Raw genomic sequence first — 25,708 nt, 5'->3', positions numbered from 1 at the left:
GGCTTAATGAACATCTTTGTACATGACGGACTTGTGAAAAATGTTATCTGTGCATATGGCTGGACGTGGAATAATTTGTTAGAAGGATCCGTGTTAATATATGTTGCCAACTCTCTCCTGGGGCACACAGATTTTTCTTGAAATGCTTGTCCTTTTATCCATATATATATACACATATATATGTGCACATGTAATTTTAATTTTAAGGTACAGTGCCTTAATGGCATTTAGGGTCACAGGAGTTTTTCAGGGAGCCAGTTGTATGCTGAGCATACCCGTGCACTGAGGCATTGTGGGAACGTCTATAAGCAGTTGGGAGCAGGGACCATGCTTCTCATAAAGATTCCTGGGTACAGTGCCTGTGGAGCAGTGCATGTTGGTGATAAAATGCATGAAATTATATGGGGGAAATAAGGCATTGGAGAAGGCGATGGCACCCCACTCCAGTACTCTTGCCTGGAAAATCCCATGGATGGAGGAGCCTGGAAAGCTGCGGTCCATGGGGTTGCTGAGGGTCAGACACGACTGAGTGACTTCACTTTTACTTTTTACTTTCATGCATTGGAGAGCAGGAAATGGCAGCCCACTCCAGTGTTCTTACCTGGAGAATCCCAGGGATGGGGGAGCCTGGTGGGCTGCTGTCTATGGGGTCGCACAGAGTCGGGCGTGACTGAAGTGACTTAGTACTAGTCGTAATAATAAGGCATGGTTTCTATCCTCAGGAAATTTTGAATCTAGCTGGGGTTACACAACATACACGTGTGAAAGATAGACACTTCTGAAGGAAACTAAGAGTGGTAGAAAGTAAAATTTATAGAAATAGCTTAAATTCAACAGAAGCAGCATAGGTTGAAAAAAGGAGGGGAATCAGAAACTACTTGGTGATAACCCTTTTTCTTCCTTCCTCCTCATCTTAGACCTGAAGGTTTAGAGAAACAAGTTATAGAGCACTTAGTCAACACACTGGAAAATGAAGGCAGAAAAACCAGAGCTTTCTGAGAATGCACTGGGCCAGAGACGCCAGGCCCTGTGCTGAGTGGCAGGCCAGGCGCTCCAGACATGTCCCGGACACCTGCCAGGCTCTGCTGGACTGCGGCTGCTTTACACAGGGCCCCAGACTTTCCCACGCTGTCCCCATGCTCAGTGTTTCCACGCACACTCATGCCGTCTCATCAGAGTTCACAGATGATTTCTGGCCCTGAGCTGTAACCCCTGGTCCCGTAGACATCCCTGAGCAAGGGTATGTGAGGGGGTGCAGGTGTGGGAGCTCTCGGGACGGGAGGAAAACCTGTGGCGGCGTATGGCATTAAGGTGATTACAGCAGGCACAGGATTGAAGCTGTTTTGCACTTGCAGAGTGTTTCAAGGAATTCCTCCCAGGCTCATTTACCTCTCACGTCCAGCATCTCACAAGTCAGGACAGCATGTTAATTTCTTGCCAAAAGTCTCTTTACCCTCTAGCTGTTGGATTCTTCACCTGTTGGGAATGAAACTTCTGTCCCAGACGTTGATGGGAAGAATAGTTTTGCACGTGTGTGTGCGCGCTTCATAACCAAGTTTGCTGGAGCCATGGAAAACACTGGGAATCCTGGTTTCTTGCTGTGGATGCGCTGTGGGCGCAGGTCACAGAGAGGCACCCTGGAAAAAGCGGGATCGTTTTCAGGGTTGGCGTCGGTGTGAAGAGGAGAGGAGAGAAAATACAGAGGCTGAGAGGAGGAGACAGCAGTGAGGGGGTGGAGGGCTTGCAGGAGTGCGGAGCTGAGAAATGAGACAGAGCTGGTGAGGGCCGGACAGCTAGGGGACCGTGGCAGGAGTTTGCTGCATGATGGACAGAGGCTGCTGGGCAGGGGCAAGGGGGCACGTTACAGTGTTCCCAGGGAAGGCTGCTTTTTTGGTGTGGACGGGAGTCTGGGGAAGGCCAATGTGAGACAGTGAGGCTGAGGTGGAGGCTGGTGTGAAAGGAACAGGAGAGGAACAGAAAGACAGGGCCCCCAGCTCCCAGAGACTGGAAGATGAGGAGCTGGCTGTCACAGTGGAAGGACTGAGAAATACTTTGGGGAAGGGGAGCTTAAATTTGGTTTAACAAACCAGGTCTTAGTAAACACAAGAATTCTTTACTTCTGGGAGGAGATACTAACAGTGTTCAGTTTTTCCTTTCTAAAAGGTTGACGTTAGAATCCAGAGTATTTTAGTTTGCAGGAGTCTTCCAGCATTGTTAACTTCAATGGCTTCGTTGGAGCAGAAATTTTGACAATGCCTCTGTGCTCAGTCTCTCAGTCTTTGTGACCCCATGGACTGTAGCCCACCAGGCTCCTCTGTCCATGGGAATTCTCCAGGCAAGAACACTAGAGTGGGTTGCCATGCCCTCCTCCAGGGGATCTTCACACCCTGGGGATCCAGCCCAGGTCTCCCGCATTGCAGGCACATCGCCTCTAAGACTTTGATATTCGGAGTGTCATTGGGGACCATCAGCATCACTGAGGGGACTGTTAAAATGTGAGATCTCAGGCCTCACCCGAGACCACCTGAATGAGAATCGGCATTAAAAGGCAGGATTTGAATGTGAAGTAAAGCTTGAGAAGCAGTTTCAACGTACTTTTTTGTGACTTTTAAAACAAATTTTATAACCTAAAACATTTTTATGACATATTGTTTATTTACTGAAAGGTTGTAATAAATGCCAAAAATACCATTTATAAAGTGCTTATGTAAGGCTTTATTTGAATCTTTGATAAAACTATTGAAGAAAGAAATCTCACCTATTGTTGCTATTTCAAGTCATAGGAGATCATTATAGAATATAATGTTGATAGTGCTTTTTTGGAGACCAGACCCACAGGGGAAGAGAAAGGATATGAAAATAGAACACCATTTTATCCATTTAACCATATTTACTTGGTGCATTGCCTTTTTTTGAGATGTTCATATGATTTTTGTTCTTCGATTTGTGAGTGTGGTATATATCATACTGATTTGGGAATATCGAAAAATCCTTGCATCCCTGGAATAAATCCCACTTGATTGCGGTGTATGATCCTTTCAATGTTTTGTTGGTTTCAGATTGTTACTGATTTGTTGAAGATTTTTGCATCTATGTTCATTAGTCATATTGGTCTATAAATTTATTTATATTTTTGTGGTATCTTTGTCTGGTTTTGGTATCAGGGTGAGAGTGGCCTCATAGAATGAGTTTGGGAGTGTTCCTTCCTTTGCAATTTTTGGAGTAGCCTCAGAAAGATAGGCGTTAACTCGTCTCTAAACCTTTGGTAGAATTCACCTGTGAAGCCGTCTGGTCCTGGACTTTTGTTTGTTGAGTGTTTTTAAATCACAGTTTCAATTTCAGTACTTGTGGTTGTCTGTTCATATTTTCTATTTGTTCTTGGTTCAGTCTTGGGAGATTGTACCTTTCTAAGAATTTGTCTATTTCTTCCAGGTTGTCCATTTTATTAGCATATAGTTGTTTGTAGTAGTCTCTTATGCCTGTTTGTTTTTATCTGAGGTTTCCCAGATATTAGCACAGCATTTTTAATTTGGCAAAAAAAATGTTTTCATTCTGATATTGAACAGAATTTCTTGTAGACAGATTTAATCTGTTACTTTTTATATGATTTTGTGGTCTGATAGAGCCTTTACTAGAATAGAAATAAAAATACAGCATTATAGTTTAATAATTTGTGTGAGACTAACAAACCAGTGAATTTGGAAAACAAATACATGTGCTTTCTAAAATGTTATGAAGGTTTGGAGATTTGATATACTTCGTAAGCTGTTAAGACATAGTTGCGAGAGTAGTTAAGGGCTTTTGAGAGTGAATTGATTTTGTTAAATTAAGTGCCCTATTCTTACTTCCTTAAACAAATGAGCTCTTTTTACAGGCTGCCCTTTTTCATTTATGCAAAGCTGCACACAGCCTGAAGGCGGTCCGGCCGGGATGAGTAGGAAATCTAAGGGCTCTGTCATTTTAATTTGAATTACTTGTTGATTTAGAAAGAATGATGGGCTAAACATCTGAATTCCATGTGAAGTTTTGGTTAAAAGAGGTAGTCTTTTTCTGTATCTGTTCTGGAGCAGCGGTTTTAGTGTAACTTCATTTGAGTAAATGGGCCTCCCTGGTGGGTCAGAGGTAACGAATCCACCTGTAATGCAGGAGATGTGGGTTCGATCCCTGGATTGGGAGGATCCCATGGAAGAGGGCGTGGCAACCCACTCCAGTATTCTTGCCTGGAGAATCCCATGGACAGAGGAGCCTGGCGGGCTACAGTCCATGGGGTCACAAAGAGTCGGACACGACTAAGCATGCACACATTTGAGTAACTGTTGCTTTCTGTGTACTGTAATTCTGTTTATTAAAAAATCATCACAGAAATGTAAGATACTGCTTTCATGGGATGTATCAGTGACTGCTGTTTTGACTTTGGTTTTATCTTCAGTGGGCTGCTCAAAGCAGGAAGTTCTTTTGGGGTTTGGGCTGACTGTAAAAATATAGGTTAAAAAAAGAGATTAGTTATTTCCTATTGTAGACTATACTCTTAGTGAAAACCACAGTGATTATTTAAATTTCAGATTGTTAAAAATTAAATGCAGTTATAAAATGAACGTACCAGTGCGTGACTGTGAAGTTCCTAAGATGTTTGCCAACTCGAGAGAAAATTATTACATAATAAAGCAGTTTTACTTTCAGAATCTGCCTTTATAATATCACCATAAATATTTTTTAGACTCTTAGAGGTGAATAATTTAAGAAATAGGCTTGTAGGGTGAGTGAACAAGGAAGACAAGAAATCACTTTTAAGTATCTTGTCTATTCTAGAGACTATAGATAGCATCATCCACTCAATGGACGTGAATTTGAGCAAACTCTGGGAGATAGGGAAGGACAGGGAAGTCTGGCGTGCTGCAGTCCATGGGGTCACAAAGAGTGTGACACGTCTTAGCGACTAAACTACAGCAAGAAATGTAAGAATGAACCCTGTTGTCAGGAGTAGCTTAAGTATGAGAAAAACACTTTTCTTTATGTAGACCAATCCCTTATTTGTTGCCCTTATTCGATAAATACTTATATTTTACCTTCCCTAAGCCAGCCACTGTTTAATGAATTTCTCCACTTAGCAGAATAGGTTGGCAACATGAAAGGAAATATACAATATACCCTTGACGTAACTCAACATGCAGATATCACTTTCTCTGCTTTCTTTTGGTTATTCTTTTGCTTGTTTGCACTGCTTCCCTCATTTATTCAGTGGCTGAATGGCATTCTAGATGGCAGCCCAGGTTGGGCACCATTTGGTGGGAAAAGATACGCTAGTGTGTGAGTAGCATTCTGAAGGGCAAAGGCTAAAGAAGCAGGGACAGCCCAGAGAAGGGCACTAGCCTGACCAGAGGGACCAGGAAGGGTGGCCTGGAGACAGCACCTTCTGGACCACGGCCTGGAGGATGAACAGGGGCCAGTGAGGAAAGGGAAGATCAGGGAACCCTGTGTGCGAAAGCCCAAGGCGACAGAGCATGATGGTCCCTTCTCACAGTTTATCTTGATTTGGAAATTTGATGGGTTAAAGTGAAAACTGGGTGGGGGAGGGGGGAGTGCAAACATTTTAAAAGTTTCCCTGCTTTTCTCTCAAACACTTTCTGTGTAGATGGTTTCCCTTCTAAATATCACCATGCTCAATAGTCTGTCTTATTCATTAGACCTTTTTAGTGAATTAATAGGCTTCCCAGGGGGCGTAGTGGTAAATCTGCCCACCAGTGGAAGAGGCATAAGAGACATGGGTTCGATCCCTGGGTTGGGAAGATTCCCTGGAGAAGGAAATAGCAACCCATTCCAGTATTCTTGCCTGGAGAATTCCATGGGCAGAGGAGCCAGGTGGGCTACAGTCCGTGGGGTCGCAAAGGGGCGGACGTGACTAAGCGTTCATTATACCAGTGAATTCTAACTCAAGAAATCATTTGGAAGTTGAAAGGTGGGAACTTGGGGCCACACTGTTCTCCCTGGCTCTCACTTTGCTTTCAGGGTCATTCCTCATCTCTCTCCTCACAGGCCTCCTCACTGGCTGGGTGCTGGGGATACTGGGAGGGTGGCCCTCAGTTCTCCAGGCTGCCAGCTCCCCAACCAGCCAGGCACTCTGTGTCTTGCATCCTGCTTACCATTTCTCTTCTGTAAAGTGTGAAATTGCTCAGTCGTGTCCGACTCTTTGCGACTCCATGGACTGTAGCCTACCTGGCTCCTCTGTCCATGGGATTTTCCAGGCAAGAGTGCTGGAGTGGGTTGCCATTTCCTTCTCCAGGGGATCTTCCCGACCCAGGGATCGAACCCAGGTCTCCTGCATTGTAGACAGATGCTTTACCGTCTGAGCCACCAGGGAAGTCTCTTCTGTAATTGGTCCCCAAATCTCCCTTCATCCCAAGTCTAAGACATACACCCCTGAATCTACTAGCTCGTCTTCACAGGATACCAGAGACAAGCCTAAAAAGTGAAGTCCTGTGTTTTGCCACAGAATTGTAGAACCAGTCTGTATTTTAAATTACTGTAGTGGCTGTGAGGGGTGTCTTGCCATATGCACGGGGATGCATTATTCATCCTAGAAATGCATCCACTGGGACAGTTGTGCCTAGGAGATTTTCCTGGGACTCTTGTCTGAAGGAAGTCAGGTTCAAGGGCCCAGTTATTTTCTCAGCGCTGTGTAGAGGGGCTCATTCATTCTCTCTACCTGTAGATAATTACTTCAAGCTGTAGGGAGAGACAGACTCTCTCTGCTGCTGCCCCTGTGTGGGGAGGAGCCCCAGAGTCTCGCCCCCAGAAATCCTCCCATGCCCTACTGCAAGCTGATGGCCTCACTTCACTCTCACTCCAGTGAGAGTCTTTCATGGTTTCTTGGCACCAGGCAGTGAATTGCAAGGTCATTTTCTGATAAGATGCAAGGCCACATCACAGGCAGTCGATGTAACAAAAGTAAACGGTCAGCCACCCTAGTGGCTGTGAGTGCAAACATTGCTGAGCACATGGCTCCCTGGGAACTGGCGGCCTTCCTGGATCTGAGCGGGGAGCCCCTGGGGCCGGCTGAGGGAGCACTGACGACCCCCAAATCCCTAAGAAGAGTGGGCAGATGATAAACACAAGTCTGAACAGACGATCAGACCTGATCCAAATGCTCATAAATCAAGTCATCAGCTGAATGACTGATTGCGAGGATCCGTGTTTTTAGAAAAAGGCTATCCTTTAGCTAAAACGTCACCCAAGGATCGCACTATGAATTGTATCTGAAAAAGAGTAGACCTTTCTGTGGAATCCTCCACTGCTGTCTTCTGATCAAGGAAACAAGTGTGTTTATTTTTTTTTAGAGTAGAGTTTTTATGGGCTTGAGTTGATAAAAGTCTCATTTCTGGGAATTTGTTAGAACCTGTGGAGGAAGGCCCATCAGATGAAGTGGCATGAAGCGTGGACTTTGTGGGAGATGGGTGGTGGGTTTATTAGACAGCAGTGGATTAGGGCTGGTGATCTGCTAGGTTCTGTCCTATAAGCTCAACACAATGGCACTTGGTGAAGATGGGCTTCCAACCTTGGGGAGCTTTCACTTATTCAAACAAATGAGTGACTAATGAGATAAGTATAAAATGGTAAGTACTCTGCAGAGACTTAAAATGCAGAGATGCAATTAGTCTTATTAATATATCCTCTTAAACGCTAGAGAAAGCGACAGAGTTGGCAAGTAGCCTCTGCTAGATTTCATCAAATGTGATATTCAAGGACGCCTCATTCATCCTTGAAAAGGATGATGACAAAGGATGACTTTGAGTAAAATGAACTGTCCACTCGCTTTCTGTCACCATTTGTTCTTGGAATATTTCTAGCAGCCAAACTGGACTGTGTGGGCTCCATGAAGAGGCATGAGCCTTCGTGTTTATCTTTGTGTCTCTGGTGCACAGTGCAATATACTGTATACTTGGTATTAAGAAATATAGTTTGTATGGAAGAATGACCCAAAGCTTATTAGTATTTTTCCTCTAACACTGTGTATAAAAGAGGTCATTTTTCATTTAGTTTTAAATTATAGAATTTTATGACCTGCATATATGATTTTAAAATTAAACATGTTTGTTTTTTTAAGTTAATGTATAGTTTTCACCTAAATAACTGTTGATTAAAATGAAGAGCAGCCTGGAAAACCCTCGCTTGTTTCTTTGACTCTGGTAGTAGATTGTTGGCTTTTGTTGGACCTGATTTCTTTTTTTTTTTAATTTTATTTTGTTTTTGACTGCGCTTTGCCTTTCTCTAGTTGCGGTGTGCAGGGGGCTTCTCTTCATTGTGGTGTGCAGGTTTCACTGCAGAGGCTTCTCTTGTTGCAGAGCATGGGCTCTAGGGCATGTGAGCTTCAGTAGTCATGGCGCACACACAGGCTCAGTTGCCCCGCGGCATGTGGGATCTTCCTGGGCCAGGATTTGAACCATGTCTCCTGCATTGGCAGGTGGGTTTTTAACCACTAGGGAAGTCCTGGGCCTGAATTCTTAATCACTCTCATTATCATTTGGCTTGGATAAACTTGACACTTCAGTCCTTCACTGCGCAAGCTCAGAGGTGGTTGCATGCTATGGGAAGCTACTTTAAAATTGGAAATTTATCAGGGAGAATTAGAAGAAGTGGAGCAATGGGGTCCGTGGACCGGCTTCCTAATTCTCAGATCTGTCAGGGGGATGATACTTAGTGAATGGGATAGATCCACTGGGATTCCTATGAAGGTGATTTCTTTCTAGAAAAACCAGATCATGAATTTTATATTCCAGCTTGTAAAAAGTTTCAAAGGGAAATATTGCACTGATGCACTCTGATCCTATATGAGACCTAGGGATGCTGTATATCACATGTAAAGGAAGCATGTACTTTTTAACTGAGGTGCTTTCAGAATAATCAGATTTTCCTATTGAAAAATAACCTTATCTATTGCAAATCATGTCAAGAAAAATCCTTTCACATTCTGTTTTCCTCGGTCACCATCTGAGGGAATAGGGTACTTTTCTTGCTAGACCTGTGCTCTAGAGATTTTCCTTGCTTTCTTCTGAGGGCCCTCTTCTGCACCCAGCACATGCTCTGTTTAGCCATGTTTGTAGACTGCATGGTGGTGAATGAGTTGCTGAGAACGTCGCTGTTCTTCCTCGCTTTCATGGTATGAGAACAGAGAAAACTTTCAGTGTCTTTAGTCAGTGAGGACAGTTTTGTATCTTTGACTCAGGAAGGTTAGATATCCCAGTCTGTATTATTGCTGCCACATCCTCGAATTAGGGTTGAAACCTCCAAGTAACTCACTGGGAGAATTTCCCATGTCTGAGTAGGGTTTAAAAAAAATGTAAGATCAGCTTATTTGGGAAATATAATTGATTGCAGAAGAATCAAGTTCATCTTAGCTGTTGTGCTCACAGTGTACTCAAAGTTAGAGAACTTGAAACACAGGGCAGTGAAAATTGAGCCAATCACTTAGGGGCCCACAAGTACAAATTAAGTGAAGTCTGCATTCAAGTTGTTGGCATCCCCAGAAATCGAAACGTTTCAAGACTTAATCCAGTTAATACGGACTTCAGTATGCTTTAGATTTTAACTCGGCTTTCATTAAATTCCTTCCTATTGAGCTTTTTACTGATTATTTTTCTTACAAGTTGTAGGGAGGAGTTAGCTAGATGGAAGATTTCAGTATTAAAAATGAAAAAAATGAGATAATTCATTCAAATGGCAAAAAAAATTGTGTTTCTATTTGATATCTTTGTTGTTGTTCAGTTGCTAAGTTGTGTCCGACTCTATGCGACCCCATGGACTGCAGCACGCCAGGCTTCCCTGTCCTCCACTATCTCCCAGAGTTTGCTCAAACTCATATGCATTGAGTCAGTGATGCCATCCAACCATCTCATCCTCTGCTACTCCCTTCTCCTCCTGCCCTCAGTCTTTCCCAGAATCAGGGTCTTTTCCAATGAGTCGGCTCTTTGCATCAGGTGGCCAGAGTCTTGGAGCTTCAGCTTCAGCATTAGTCCTTCCGATGAATTTTCAGGGTTGATTTCCTTTAGGACTGACTGATTTGATCTCCTTGCAGTCCAAGGGACTCTCAAGAGTTTTCTCTAGCACCACAGTTCAAAAGCATCAATTCTTCAGTCTCCTTTCTTTATTTTGAAAGGGATGCATTTAAGATCTTATACTGCTTAAGTAGCTAATATGAAAAGCAATATCCAAGTCATTTGCATTTATTTTTGGAAAACAATCCAACTCTTTGGGAGTCCCCTCATATAAACTTCTCTCTTTCCTTTGGGTGGGGGGTGCATTTCTCTATCAGCCTTGTGTTAACAGTGCTCTGGGCTACAGCTGGGCACAGCTAGTCACTAAGTGAATAACTCACTCCCATGTAAGCAGGTTCGGAGAAGGCAATGGCACCCACTCCAGTACTCTTGCCTGGAAAATCCCATGGACGGAGGAGCCTGGTAGGCTGCAGTCCATGGGGTTGCTAAGGGTTGGGCACGACTGAGCAACTTCACTTTTGCTTTTCACTTCCATGCATTGGAGAAGGAAATGGCAACCCACTCCACTGTTCTTGCCTGGAGAATCCCAGAGACAGTGGGCCCCCGTCTATGGGGTCACACAGAGTCGGGCATGACTGAATCGATTTAGCAGCAGCAGCAGCAGCAGCACGTAAGCAGGTTTGGGCTGTTTTGCTGTTGAATTGTCCCATTATTCTGTTTGATTGACTGGATTATACATATATATATATTCTGTTAAGAAATTGTATCAAAGCAACAACTGAAACACAGGGAGTACTTAGAACAAGTAAATTGACTTAAATGATGCACTTTTCTCTCTGAAAGGTGTCTAAGTGTAGAAAGTCTGCAGTGACATTACTGAGATGCACATGGTGATCAGAGCATCTTTAGTTGTGACTGTTTATTCCCCCATGTACACACATTAATCATGTACAGAATCACCTTTAATCGTATTGCCCCTCCCCCACAACCAGTATTCTTTTTCTTTTTTTTTTCACTGTTTATACATACTGGAACATAATGTACACAGAACTTTTGTTGTCATGTTAAATTCTGTCAGGCATTTTTCTAGGTGATAATATTCCATCTGGTTATTTCATGACTCATCTTTTCTATTGTAGACTTCTTTCCATTTTCAGAAAATTTTTAGTTGTGGTAAAATAAAATAACGTGGTAAATAACATTAAATTTACCATCTTTAACCATTGTTAGTAAGTGTATTTAAGTACATTCACGTTGGTGTGCAGCCCATCTCTAGAACTCTTTTCATCTTGCAAAACTGAAACTTCATATCCCTTAAACAACAACAGCTCATTCTCTCCAACCCCCAGGCCTTAGCAACCACCCTTCTACTTCCTGTCTCTAAATTTGACTGCTCTAGGTATCTCGTGTGTAATCATACAGTACTTTTCATAACTGGTTTATTTCGATTAGCATAGTGTCCTGAAGGCTCATTCATATTGCAGCATGTATCCGAATTTACTTCTTTTTAAGGTCAAATAGTATTTCATTGTTTATACACACCATGTTTTGTTCATCTGTTCATCCATCAGTGGATGCTCAGGTTGCTTCCACCTTTGGTTATCGGTGAATAATGCTGCTGGAGTACGGGCATACAAAAATCTATTTGAGTTCCTGGTTTCCGTTCTTTTGAGTGCATACCCATGTGAAATTGTTGGGTCACGTGGTAATTCTATTTTGATTTTTGTGTGTGTGTGGAGCCATGATACTGATTTCTGTGGTGGCTGCATCATTTTACATCGCCACTCACAGTGCACAGTGGTTTTCATTTCTCCATATCCTTGTCAACACTTGTATCATTTTCTGCTGTTTTGACAGTGTCCATTTTAATGGGTGTGATGTGGTATCTTGTCGTGGCTTTGATTGGGATTTCCCTAATGATTAGTGGTGCTGAACATCTTCTCGTGTGCTTATTATTCACTTGTATATCATTTTTGGAGAAATATTGATTCATGTCCCTTACTCACTTTTTCGTCAGGTTGTTCGCTATTTTTGTTGAGTTGTAGAAGTTCTTTATTTAGTCTGGACGTTAACCCTTTGTCAGGTGTGATTTGCAAATATTTTCTGCCATTCCATAGGTTACCTTTTCACTTTGTTGATTGTGTCTCTTGGCACAGAAATCATTGCCAAATCCAGTGTCATGAAGCTTTTTCTCTATACAGACAGTTCTTTTTTCCCACCCAGGTTTTTCTTATTCTGGATAATGTTGTAGTGAATGATTTCATGGACTTAGCTTTTTTTCTTCTGTTGGCATTATTTTACTTTACTTGTAGAAAGACAAGTGAAATGCTGAATCAGTTTCGTCTCCTTAAAGCCCGTATTTGAAAATACACAGAGGCTATCACAGGTCCTGTTAGCAAACATTGTGTCTCTGAAGGATGGTTTGAGGCTTCTAGAGAAGCACTTAATGATGTCTTGATGGGTGATTCTTGACCCCTATGATCCTCTGGGACTGTGATCTTGAAAACAACATGGGTCACAGAAAAGGCACAGGCCTTTTAGGAGCAGTCTGGGTAGGGGGTTGAGTTTAGGTGACTCTTTCTTCAGTCTTCAGGTTTGAAGGTGACTGCCATGGGCTGATGAAGTTCAGATGGCCCCAGATTTCCTTGGTAATACACCAAGTCCAGCCTCCCCACTCATTTGAAGGGGAGAAAAGTCATTTTGGAGATTCTAAGAATGTAACATTATATGAATACAGGACATTTTCAGAAAAATCAGTCTTAACTCTTGCCATTTGCCACCATGTTTAGGGGATTAAATTACATTTGAAAAAGCATATGTGGTTAGTTAAAATTATTTAATGGAAGGATATTCCTTTGAGAATCAAATATGTATGTTACCTCCCACTGTATTTTAAGAAACAGTCTTCATCAATCCAATTTTTAATCTGTTAGAGAACCTTTGTTGTTTTTAAATTCCCATGGCAATGTTCATAAATTTAGAAACAGAATATCCACTGCATCTTTGTGTTTTTAACAGTTTTCCCACCTTTGGAAGAGGCTTCAGACAGAAAATTTTAAGTCATTTTATTACTGATGGCTCATACTCAAAAAGCAGACTATGACAGTGATTATTAGAATCCTTCTCATCAAAGAATTCCAAAAGACATCACCTTTGGGGAGTGCTTTTATGCTTTTTTAAGTTTTTATTTTGAATAATAGCCTATAGCTTCCAAAGTATATAAAATAGTTTAATTAATACCCATGTTCCAATCAGGCAGCATTAATCAAGTCATGGGAAATCATGTTTTATGTACACTTCTGCTGACTTTTAATTCTCCTACCTCAAGTTATTTTTGAAACGAATCTCAGCCGTTATTTCATCTGTAAATGCTTTCATATACATCTCTTTAAAAGTCCTTAAAATGTAGGAGTAATACTATTTTCATACCAAAAACTTAATACTGATTCACTAATAGCATCAAATACATATCAGTGATCATTTATCTGATTTATTTTTTGAATTTTCTCTTTTTCATAAGGAAAAACTTTCCATATAGTAAAGAATATGTAAATATCACAGTGTTAACTACTTACATCCAGATAAAAGATATTTCTAACATCATAGCATCCTTCCTTGGGCTCTTTCTCAGTCAGAACCCCCTCAAAGGTACCACTGTTGTGCAGTCTGTCATCATTAGTGGTCAGAATAGTGATTTTGAACTTCATGTAAGTGGAATCATTCAGTGTATACTCTATATCTGACTTCCTTCACTCTGCATCCGTGAGATTAATTCATGTTTTTACCTTTAGCAGTAGTTTGTTTGTTTTCATATGTGGACTATTTCGTCCACTGCTGCGATTATTTGATCCATTCTACTGTTCATGGGCATTTGAATTGTTTCCAGTTTGAGGCTGCTAAGAATAATACTATTAAAAAACCATACATGTCTTTTGGGGGCATAATAATGCAATTCTGTTGTACATGTATACTTAGGAGTCAACTTAGTGAGTCATAGACAGGCGTGTAATTAGTAGATCAGAAATGTGGGTGGGGTGGGGGGAGGAAATGTGGATGGGGCTTTAGTAGAGTGGGCATATTGCTGTAGTAAATACTGCTAGGCAGTGTCTTAGAGTCCAGAGACTCCACATCTCACTAACACATGGTGTTATTACCAGTCCTTATAAGTGTGGCCAGTCTGATGAGCATATAGTGGTATCTCATTTTGATTTTAATTTGTGTTTCTCTGATAATGAGTGCTTTTCAACACTTTTTAATATATGTATTAACTTTTGGATATCCTCTCATGAAGTGCCTGTCCAGAACTTTTGCCCGCACCCCCTTTTTCTTCCACTGGGTTGCCAGTCATTTTTTTTTTTTTTAACTAGTTCACGGATGTTCTTTATGTGGTCTCAAGATGAGCTGTTTGTTGAATATGTGTATTTGCCGTTTTCAGTCTCCTGTGAGTGACCAGAAATTCTTAATTTTAATTCAGTTATGTTATTGGATAATGTAAATCTACAGCTTTGTTGGTCTTGCAAATTTGATTTGGCCCTTCTAAGTATTTTGCTTTTCCATGTATATTTTTAGTTTAGTTATGGAGCGCTTTTTATCTCCATGTAGATTCTAGAATCAACTTTTCAACACACCCTCCCCTGGGATTTTGCTTGAGATTGTATTGGAGCCACAGTTCAGTTTAAGAGAAGGTATTGCTGCTGCTGTTGCTGCTAAGTCGCTTCAGTCATGTCTGACTCTGTGTGACCCCATAGACGGCAGCCCACCAGGCTCCCCTGTCCCTGGGATTCTCCAGGCAAGAACACTGGAGTGGGTTGCCATTTCCTTCTCCAGTGCATGAAAGTGAAAGTGAAGTCGCACAATCGTGTCTGACTCTTAGCGACCCCATGGACTGCAGCCCACCAGGCTCCTCCATCCATGGGATTTTCCAAGCAAGAGTATTGGAGTGAGGTGCCATTGCCTTCTCTGGAGAAGGTACTATGTCAGCAATTATGAGTCTTCCAATCCCTGAGAATTGGATGTCTCTTTATTTACATCAGTGTTTCACAACTAGGGTTGATTACATTTGGCAATCTGGAGACATTCTGGTTGTCACAGCCTTTGGGAGCAGTGTGTGTAGAGGGAGGCAGTGGCTTGTACTCCTGTCGTCTTGTAGGTAGGGAACAGAGACGCTGCTCAGCATTCTACAATGCATAGGACAGCACCTCCCCAACAAAATTATCTGGCCCCAAATGTTAAGAGTGCCACTGTTGCAAAATGTTGACTTTCTCATTTTCTTTATTGCTGTGAGTTTTTGGCATAGCAGCGTTGTGCATCTTGGGTAGAGTTATCCTTAACTATTAATATTCTGGTGCTATTGTGATTGATAATATTTTAGGTTTCGTTTTGTAATTGTTGCTAGTGTATGTGTGGATAGAGGTGAAAAAGATGTGAGTTCTATCCCTGGGTCAGGAAAATCCCTTGGAGCAGAAAATGGCAACCCATTCCAGTATTCTTGCCTGGAAAATTCCATGGACAGAAGAGCCTGGTGGGCTATGGTCCATGGGGTTGCAAGGAGTTGGACACGACTAAGCACACACATGTATTTGTATTTGTTGTTTTATATGTCTCTTATGTCCCAGTTGTTTTATATGTATTTTACAAGCTCCCTTGCAGTTTTCTCCTCCTTACACTTTTTTATTGTTGTTGTAGAAACTAGCATCTTTCCTTCTTTGCCACCAGCATTGGTGGTGATGATTCTTGCACTCTTTGAGAACATTTCCAAATCTCCAAGTTTAATCAGTTTATGTAGAAACACATGTGGGGGCCAAGGTTGATTTAGAGGAGCTCGATTAATACATGATCACCTGGATCATGTTGAGTTAAAGAAAATCAGGTGAATGGAACAAGGGACTCTTGTTAGATGAAGTGCTTACAGCACCAGGCTAAGGGCAGCAGGCAGATTCCTGCTTCTCCATCAGTTCATTACCAAGTGGCTAATGCACCTCGGTGGCCTGGGGTTTATGGAGACAGTACCTCAAGGAGGGAAAAATGTTTCTCTTGGGCTGATTTGTCACTTAAATAAGAGGGTATGTGAAGTACTAAGGGCTTGGCTAGGGCACCATGAATCATTAATAGCCTCGGCTCCCAGATACCTAATTTTAGTCCAGAACAAGAAGCAAATGTAGCAACACTAGGCTCTTGATTAGCTTCTTTCGTTTCTCTCATGGACAGTGGCTGATATGTGAGCAGGGAGTGGGCAAGGATGGAGGAAGCTGGGCTGTTCAGCTCTTGATTGAAGTGTGTCTGTTTCTGAAAGGCGGAGCTCTTGCGTTCCATCACTGATTCGACTTTGTTGGTTGCCCGCTGTGTGTAAGGCATGACGATGAGGGGGACAAGGCAGAAAATAGCATTCTGGAGAGGACCCTGATTACACAATCCAGATTATAATACTGCGAGATGGGAGTCTGTCATGACAGGTTAAGGGAGAGCCGTGGAGTGGAAAACTGACCTCTGACCTGGCTGGTGCAGAGTTGGGAGGACGGAGCCTGCCCTGCGTGCTCGGGAGGTGTGTTAGAGCTGGTTCATGGCTGTGAGCGCTGGTGTGGGATTCTTCACCCATCACTAGACCTTCCTAATTCTTATAGATCTAAGTACCTGTGATGCGGGGGTGGATAGGCTATTTGTCACCGCAGAGTTGGAGTAGCTACCAAGTTGATAGAGGATTAACATTTCAAATAAGAGTTGCTGATCCCCACCCTTGCCCTAATTATACACCCCCAGTCCAAGAGGAAAATGGATGTGCTTGCCATTTGACCCAGCAATGCTACCTCTAGCAGTTTATTCCAAGAGTACGTTTAGACTCTCTGCAAAGATACATGTACAGGGATGTTCCTCTGAGCATTGAGTATATGTGTATGTACACATACATATATCCATCTAAATGGGCACACTTTTCCTCCCATACATACCCCCAAACACACACATGGTTACATAAGACATAGACTAAATTTCCTACAGGGGATTGACTAAATACATTATTTGTGACTTTGTTTATAATAAGCATATATTATTTACATAATAACAAAAGCAGGACCATTATTTTTAAGAAGGCTGTTACAATTTGCTTTCCTTTTTAGCGCTGTTTACAGAGATTTGGATTTTTGTACTAATTGTGAATTTGAAGCAGAACATTCATCCTTATATTCTTTAAACTGGATTGGTACTAGTTTGATCTGGCTTCATATGTATAAAATTGGATAATGACTGTGTCTTACAGCAGGGTGGTGACTGGCTCCATGAGGCATTCTCAAAGTTCTTTGCATGGGATAAGTGAGTTTGGCTTAAGTTATAAAACCTTTTGATCTACTCTGAAAATAATATTTTATGTGGGCTAACTTTTGAGCATGTTTTGCATTTTAAAAGGAAATATTAATGTCAAATGATATCACTTGTATGTGAAATCTAAAAAAGCAATACAAATGAGCTTATTTACAAAACAGAAATAGACTCACAGACATAGGAAACAAATTAATGGTTACCAAAGAGGAAAATGAACGGGGTGGGGGGGCGGTGGATAAATTACAAGTTTGGGATTACCATACATACTGCTGTACATAAAACAGATAACAAGGATCTACTGTGGAGCACAGGGAATGCCTTGTGATATATTCAATGCCTTGTGATAACTTGCAGTGGAAAAGAATCTGAAAATATATGTAGAACTGGATCACTTTGCTCTGTACCTGAAACATTGTAAATCAACTGTGCTTCAGTTTTTAAAATTTATAGAAATTAAAAAAAATAAATGTTAATAATCTTCCTTTGGCCACATTTTTCCAGATATCAGATTGATTTACTAAAGCGACGCCTATTATAATATGACCCTGTTCTTGCTTTGAAGAGTCAGGTGAGGGGGAGGTTCTTTAGTGATAGATACGTGAACTTCCTTGCCTTTTTTACTTTATTCTTGGGGTAATTAAATCGACTTGAAGACCTTAACAACTTACATTAAATAATTATTAGGAGTCTGCAGTGATCCTGGTATATCAAATGTTTTTAAAATTTTTACAAGAAAGTAATTTTAATTTTACTTTGTTTTCTTAACAGAAATCATAGCCCGTTAATGAGTTTTGGAGCCAGCTTTGTCAGTTTTTTGGTAAGTTGATGTGGGAAGAGGTTGTGGTGGGAAGGAAGCAAACACCATAATGTCTGTCTTTTAATGGTTACTGGCTGTATAGATACACTCTTGTGGAAAATCTTTCACAGTTTAAAACTGGAATATAACTTTTGCCTATACACCAACACGTATGAGATCAATTCAGTTCAGTTCAGTCGCTCAGTCGTGTCCGACTCTTTGCGACCCCGTGAATCGTAGCACGCCAGGCTTCCCTGTCCATCGCCAACTCCCGGAGTTCACTCAAATTCACGTCCATTGAGTCCGTGATGCCATCCAGCCATCTCATCCTCGGTCGTCCCCTTCTCCTGTCCCCAATCCCTCCCAGCATCATAGTCTTTTCCAATCAGTCAGCCTTCGCATGAGGTGGCCAAAGTACTGGAGTTTCAGCTTTAGCATCATTCCTTCCAAAGAAATCCCAGGACTGAGCTCCTTCAGAATGGACTGGTTGGATCTCCTTGCAGTCTAGGGGACTCTCAAGAGTCTTCTCCCACGCCACAGTTCAAAAGCATCAATTCTTCGGCCCTCAGCCTTCTTCACAGTCCAACTCTCACATCCATACATGACCACAGGAAAAACCATAGCCTTGACTAGACAGACCTTTGTTGGCAAAGTAATGTCTCTGCTTTTCAATATGCTATCTAGGTTGGTCATAACTTTCCTTCCAAGGAGTAAGCGTCTTTTAATTTCATGGCTGCAGTCACCATCTGCAGTGATTTTGGAGCCCAAAAAAATAAAGTCTGCCACTGTTTCCCCACCTATTTCCCATGGAGTTATGGGACCAGATGCCATGATCTTCGTTTTCTGAATGTTGAGCTTTCAGCCAACTTTTTCACTCTCCTCTTTCACTTTCATCAAGAGGCTTTTAGTTCCTCTTCTCTTTCTGCCATAAGGGTGGTGTCATCTGCATATCTGAGGTTATTGATATTTCTCCTGGCAATCTTGATTCCAGCTTGTGCTTCTTCCAGCCCAGCGTTTCTCATGATGTACTCTGCATATAAATTAAACAAGCAAGGTGACAATATACAACCTTGACGTACTCCTTTCCTGATTTGGAACCAGTCTGTTGTTCCATGTCCAGTTCTATGAAATATCCTTCCTTAATTTAAAAAATTAAATGCTTATGTTTTCTAGAGTATTATATTTTTTCCAAGCAAAGTCCTTTTTAAAATAAAAATGTAATTGAAAGATCAGAGGGCTTCCCTGGTGGCTCAGCTGGTAAAGAATCCACCTGCAATGCAGTAGACCTGGGTTCAATCCCTGAGTTGGGAAGATCCCCTGGAGAAGGGAACGGGTACCCACTCCAGTATTCTGGCCTGAAAAATCCCATGGATGGAGGAGCCTGGCAGGTTACAGTCCAAGGGGTCACAAAGAGTCGGACAGGACACTTTCCAAAAATTAAAAATGCATTAGAGTTGAAAATAGACTTTGGATAATAAAAGTTTGAAACTAAACTTTTATTAAGTTTATCAAAAGTTTATTATTTATTATTATTATTTATCAAAAGTTTAAAACTATTGAATAAATGTGGACTGGAAGACAAGTCAATTTAGCAGACTTAAAGTTTCTCAGTTACTACTGTGTTTTTGAATGTTAGTATTTAGGAATTGAGGGAATAGGTTGCAGTTAGGTTTTAAAGTAAATTGGGCAATGCAGAAAATTGAATGCTTTTGTTTTTCAGAAATACTTATCGTACAAACTACTTTCAAACATAATTTTAAAGAAAGTATCCTGTATATAACTGCAAAAAAAAAAAAAAAAAAGTCCTAAGTAGAGACTGAGAGAAGTAAAGTGGGGAAAGCATTTAGATTCCAGACAGAAAAAACTCACCAAATGGGCGTGTTGTATGCAGCCTTGCAGCACCAGTGACAGGCACCAGACCAACTTCTGGTGACATGGGTTTTCATTCAGGCTTCTTTATTCTTATTACCAGGTAATAAAACAAATCTTTTTTTTAACAATTCTTAAGGCCTACTGTTTGCAGCATAGTTCCAGATCTTAAGGAAAGTGGTACCAGGTGGGGGTCATAAATGGTACCCACCCATGAAGCAAGGAAGGATGCTAGAGAGACTTGGCAAAAGGCTTGCTGGGTGGGAGGAGGTGGGTGGGGGAGGGAGCCTGTAGCAGGGAGGGAGGCTTGCACAAAGATGGCTAGTGTCTGGTTGGAATGGAAAAGTAGTCTAGAGTCATACAGAGAAGGCCTAGGGTACCAGAGTGGGCAGGCTGCATGTGATGGAGGTGGAGAACTAGTCACAGTGAGCTCATCAAGCCCTTCTAAGAACCCGGAGTCCTGTCTCTGCCCCAGTAGCTCATTCATCTCAGAAATCTCAATTCTTCTGGGGGAAAGTAGCAGGTTTTCAGCAAAGAAGTGATCATTTCTATCCCAATGTGGCCTGAGAAAGTCTACCAGGATTGGGTGCTCAGAAACTAGCTGTCAGTAGGAATTTTTCACTGGGAACAATAAGAAATGAGTTCTTTATAAATGAATCCATTGGAATTGCTGTCCCTGAAAAGACTGATAGTTTTCAAAGAGTACCTGCTGGCTGATGTTTCATTAGCATTTTTTGCTGTGCTTGATGGACCCAGGGATCCCATGCATGGGTGGAAAGTCTCTATTCTAGACGCTGAATTAAGTGGGCCAATCAGAAATTGTATACAGTGATTCTTTTTGTTACTGTGTTTAATAACAAAACCTTGTAGAACAGTAATTGCAAGGACATGTGTTAAGCATGTATTTTTTCATGCTGGTGTAGTGGAGATAATGTTCTTCATATTGAGATTATATTTTTTTCAGTGAATAGTGTATGTGGTAGCATTCTGATTCTTTTACTAGGAATAAGTCATTTAGATGGCTTTCCCCCCTTCCTCCTCGTTCGGAGTTGTATTGTGATAAATTGGCCTAAATTTTCAGATACTTGCGATTCATTCATTCTTTCCTTATTTCTTTCTTTGGAAGAATGCCATGATGACATTTGAGGAAGAAAAAATGCAGTTGGCGTGTGATGACTTAAAAACTACAGAAAAGCTGTGTGAAAGTGAAGAGGCTGGAGTAATTGAAACAATCAAGAATAAAATTAAGAAGAATGTAAGTACTGTGTCTTTAGGTTATTAACTATGTGCGTCTTACTTAGAACATTCTTCATTTACTTGGTTTTTGGTGTTTAGAATATGACTGAAGCACCGAGCGAGTCTTACAGCTTTTGATTATGTAAAGCATATTTATTTCTTTTTTGAATGTGGACCATTTAAAAAGTCTTCATTGACTCTGCCACAACATTGCCTTGGCTTTATGCTTTGGTTTCTTGGTCCCAAGGCATGTGGGATCCTAGTTCTCCAACCAGGGATCAAACCCACAGCCCCTGCATTGGAAAGTGAAGTCCCAAGCACTGGACTGCCAGGGAAGTTCCTAAAGCATGTTTCTTAAAGCAGTAGAATCCCCCTTAGTCATTAGAACTTTTCAGTGCATATTCTCTTGGTATCTTAACATTATCTTCTTCCACAGTTGGCTCTGTGGCAAGGACGATTGTCATGAGGCTTTCATATATGTGTTTCATATTTTGCACTTTGGCATAATTCAGAAATTTAGCTACTACCTTCTTTTCCCTAGGCCTTCCCGGTCTTGGGTAATAAAATAGTCACAATGACATCATAATCCACTTTTCCTCTTTTTTTTTTCTCTTTCAATTTTCAGTGCAAAAGGGCTAGACTTTAGAGAGGTGTCCTCCTACCCCTGATGTTTCTGGAGCACCCAGGGGTCTCACACGTGTCACATGTTTAGCTGACAAACCATCCTGTTAGTTTCAGACAGCAAGAGCCACTTGTCTTTTCTGCTCCCTTACATCGCTCCAGGTGGCTTCACCTCTGCTGTGGCTTCTGGGGTCTCCCAAGAGGAAGCCATAGATGGGCCGAGAGTACCGTTTCCTGAGGCTGCAGAAGGGCTAGAGTTCTCGATTCCTCTCTCTCCAAACCCTATATCAGTCAGTGACCAAGTCTTGTTGCCTCTTTCTTAAATACGTCCTGAGTTCATCTCCTTTCCTTGCCAGTTTCCTAGGCCAGCCAACAGTCTCCACTTGCCTAAGACAACCCTCACTGGCGTTTCTGCCTCCAGTCTCACTGTTCTCTAATTTGTTTTCCAAAGTACAGTCACTGAGATGCAAATTATATGTTGCTGATTTCGTTTTCAGTGTCCCTGCCCCCTCCCCCCGACCACTGCCATCACACTAAAACCCAGACTTCTTTATGTGACTGACTTGGCATTGACTTTTCCTTTCCATAGAATTTTTGTATCCCTCTTGACCTGGTTCCTGTCTTCTTTAGTTCTTCCTCGATGTCATTTTCTCCAAAGACTCATATACTTAGTCCCAAGTCCTGTTCGTGTGTCTCCTACAGGTTCCCGTAGTTCCCTGTACTTCATCCTTCAGAGCATTTACTACATTATATGGTCATCAGTGTGCCTTCATTAGACTGTAAGCCTATTTACGTGTCTGTCCTGAGCATCTAGTACCATGCCCAGCACATAGGTTAATAATCAACATTAGTAATGGGTCCTTGCAATTTAAAAAGCATTATCACATGGGGTAGAGTATCTCACTAGCCCTTCCAACAGCCCTGCAGAGTAGATGTTATTATAAGCAAAGAAAACAGAGGCATCAATAGATTGACGTTTTCTTGAGCAAACAAAGTAATAGGTGCTGGAAGTAGGACCAGGAACAACAAGGACCAGGGGTGAATTCTACTAATCTAGAAAAAAGAGAAGCCAGCCATTTTGTCACATAAACTCGCATACTTTTGTCATGCTTGCAAAAGGCTATCATTTCTCATATCATCATGAAAGCATATGAAAACTATTTAACCTGTTTCGTTCAAGTTTACCTTATGTTAAGAAGGCACTGTTCTATTTCAGAGTGAATTTTCTTCATTTAGGGTTCATAAAACCAAAATCTTACTAAAAAATAGGGTTTTAGGTAGTCATCTTTAGAGGGTCTAGACTAAAATTTCAAGTTCAGTTTGTGATTCATTCAAAGCTAATTTTTAATTGAGGGTGTTTTCTCCTCAACTAACGTTATAATCAGGTTCCAACCCTCACATCTTAGTTGCATGCACCAAAGGAATGAACCCTAATATGGGTCCTTCCTGAAGGCAGATGACTGTAAAGTGGCTTTTCACATTATTTACCTGGGGTGGTGTTTTATGCCTTTGGTAATTTTTTTTTTTTTATAAATAACTTTGTTGTTTTTGTTCCCGTTGTTCAGTTGCTAAGTCATGCACAACTCTTTGTGAGCCCATGGACTGTAGCACGCCAGGCTCCTCCGTCCTCCACTCTCTGGGAGCTTACTCAAATTCAAGTCATTTGAGTTGGAGATGTTATCCTACTATCTCATCCTCTGCTGTGCCTTTTTCTTGTTGCCTTCAACCTTTCCCAGCATTAGAGTCTTTTCCAGTCAGTTGGCTCTTTGCATCAAGTAGCTAAAGTATTGGAACCTCGGCTTCAGCATCAGTCCTTCCAATGAACACCCAGGACTGATCTCCTTTAGGATGTACTGGTTGGATCTCCTTGCAGTCCAAGGGACCCTGAAGAGTCTTCTCCCACACCACAGTTCAAAAGCATCAATTCTTAGGCACTAAGCCTTCTTTATGGTCCTGCTTTCACATCTGTACATGACTCCTGGAAAAACCGTAGCTTTGGCTAGATGGACCTTTTGTCAGCAAAGTGATGTCTCTGCTTTTTAATACACTGTCTAGACAGGGAGGCCTGGTGTGCTGTGATTCATGGGGTCGCAAAGAGTCGGACACGACTGAGCGACTGAACTGAACTAGGTTTTTAACTTCTATATATACAACTTACATAATGTAATAAGTTTTTAACTTACATTGTTTTGAAAATGGTAAGACACTAAAGTTCTGTGTGGGCTTTCATGTTCCCCATGAAGTGTTTCTATTATTGAGAATATTTGTCTTTGAGTTACAAGGCTCTTTGAGTTACAGCATTGTGTTGATAACAAAATAAAGCTAGACTTAATGGAGGAAGCTAGAACTCCCAGGCTCAGAGTGTTGTGTAAATTTGGTCTTGGATTTTAGTGACTACTGTTCCATACTTCCTATGTGAAGTTATTCCGCCCAGTAAAATAATAGTTTTTTTGGAAAGAGTGGTGTTGTTCTTAGGTGTGATTTATCCGTGTGTACTTTCTTCCCACCAAACAGGTTGATGTCCGAAAATCTACCCCCTCTCTGGTTGATCGGCTTCAGAGGCAGATAATCATAGCTGACTGTCAAGTTTACCTGGCTGTGCTCTCGTTTGTAAAGCAAGAATTGTCAGGTATACTAAAGCATTGTTTTTTTAACAGTTTTTGCTATTCAGTGGACACAATTGGTAATACCCCACACTTTTTTTTTTAGAACACCTTGTATTTCAGTCTTTGAAAACATGTGGCACCTGTTTGGGGTGTGATTTTGGTTTATTACTTGAGAAATTGATACCATGAGGGCTTAAGGTGAATTTAGTGGAATAGTTTTAGTTCCAAAATTGTTCTCATCCTCTTGTCTGCAGCTAGTCTGTCATACTTAGAGATATTACCTGTGCCTTAGATAGAGTGATAAATTGGCAGGTTTTTTTGGTGTGTGGGTGGGAATCAAGCTGCGATAATCACCCTTGAAAGTGAAATATAACCAGTTTGTTTCTCAGAAAATTGTTATTGAAAGCCTGAGCATGGACTAAAGATTTCCTACCATACTTGAATGACCAACATATTAACAACCCTTAATGAGGAGTATAAACTGATTCTTATTAAGTTTGCCCAAGACAAATTTTGTACAAGGATTTTGTAGCTTTGATATCTTCAGTGGTGTAGATTGGAATGGAGGCTCTCAAGAGTTCACTGTACGATTAACTCTGATACTAGTTCTTCCTCTTATGTGGTTTTATATCTCTGTTGCTGACGGCAGATATCTCCCTGTTTGGAAGCTAGGGTCTACTTGAAAAAAATGAGTGTTCAATAAGGAAATCAACTATAAATCACAATGAGAAAAGCATTTTCTTCCAAACCCGAAGTGAAGAAGGGTTTGTTGCTGCTAAGTCATGACATGCATGTTTCTTGATCTGGACTACTGGCAGCCAATTTCCTTTTTCTTCTGTCTCCATCTCATGCTTGAGGATGGTTTGTTTCTCTTTGGCTCAAGTAAAAAGGATTTAACTTTTATTGTGACCTCCTAAATGTGGACTTTCTAGAAATTATCTTTGTGGGCTTAAAAAAAAATTCAGAACCTAAAAGTTGACAGCTCTTTTATTCAGTAGGAATTTTTAGGCCTTCAAGCCGAGGAGACAGTGTCTCAAGTAATTCTGAGAAAACTGCTCCAAGGAGTTGAAGGAGGAGCCAGGTTATATAGAAGTTTTGCAACAAAGAGCAGGTAGTCTGAACATCAAAAAATGATTGTTGATTAAAGGAAACCAGATAACCCAAGTTAAGGGATTAAATACTTTTCTATATATGGGAAGATACAAGAGTCTGGGCTCACTGAAATCATTCTGTTGATATGCACCTCAGCTGTCTGGGGCCAGTATCCTGTTCTCACC

At 41.3% G+C, this 25,708-nt stretch overlaps 1 protein-coding gene across 1 annotated transcript in view; it reads left to right on the top strand.

The window, feature by feature from the left end:
- Positions 1-25,708, top strand: part of TTC39C (tetratricopeptide repeat domain 39C) — a 101,011-nt gene that overhangs the window by 25,383 nt on the left and 49,920 nt on the right. Inside the window, exons 2-4 of the mRNA XM_005697042.3 lie at positions 18,072-18,120; positions 21,095-21,223; positions 24,340-24,454. Coding sequence (XP_005697099.2) covers positions 18,072-18,120; positions 21,095-21,223; positions 24,340-24,454 — 293 coding nt within the window. The remainder of the gene's footprint in view (positions 1-18,071; positions 18,121-21,094; positions 21,224-24,339; positions 24,455-25,708) is intronic.

Source organism: Capra hircus, chromosome 24 (genome assembly GCF_001704415.2).
Source record: "Capra hircus breed San Clemente chromosome 24, ASM170441v1, whole genome shotgun sequence".
In the NCBI taxonomy this organism is placed as follows: Eukaryota; Metazoa; Chordata; class Mammalia; order Artiodactyla; family Bovidae; genus Capra; species Capra hircus.
The sequence above is the reverse complement of the archived record's forward strand: the minus strand, read 5'-3'. Positions and strand labels throughout refer to the sequence as shown.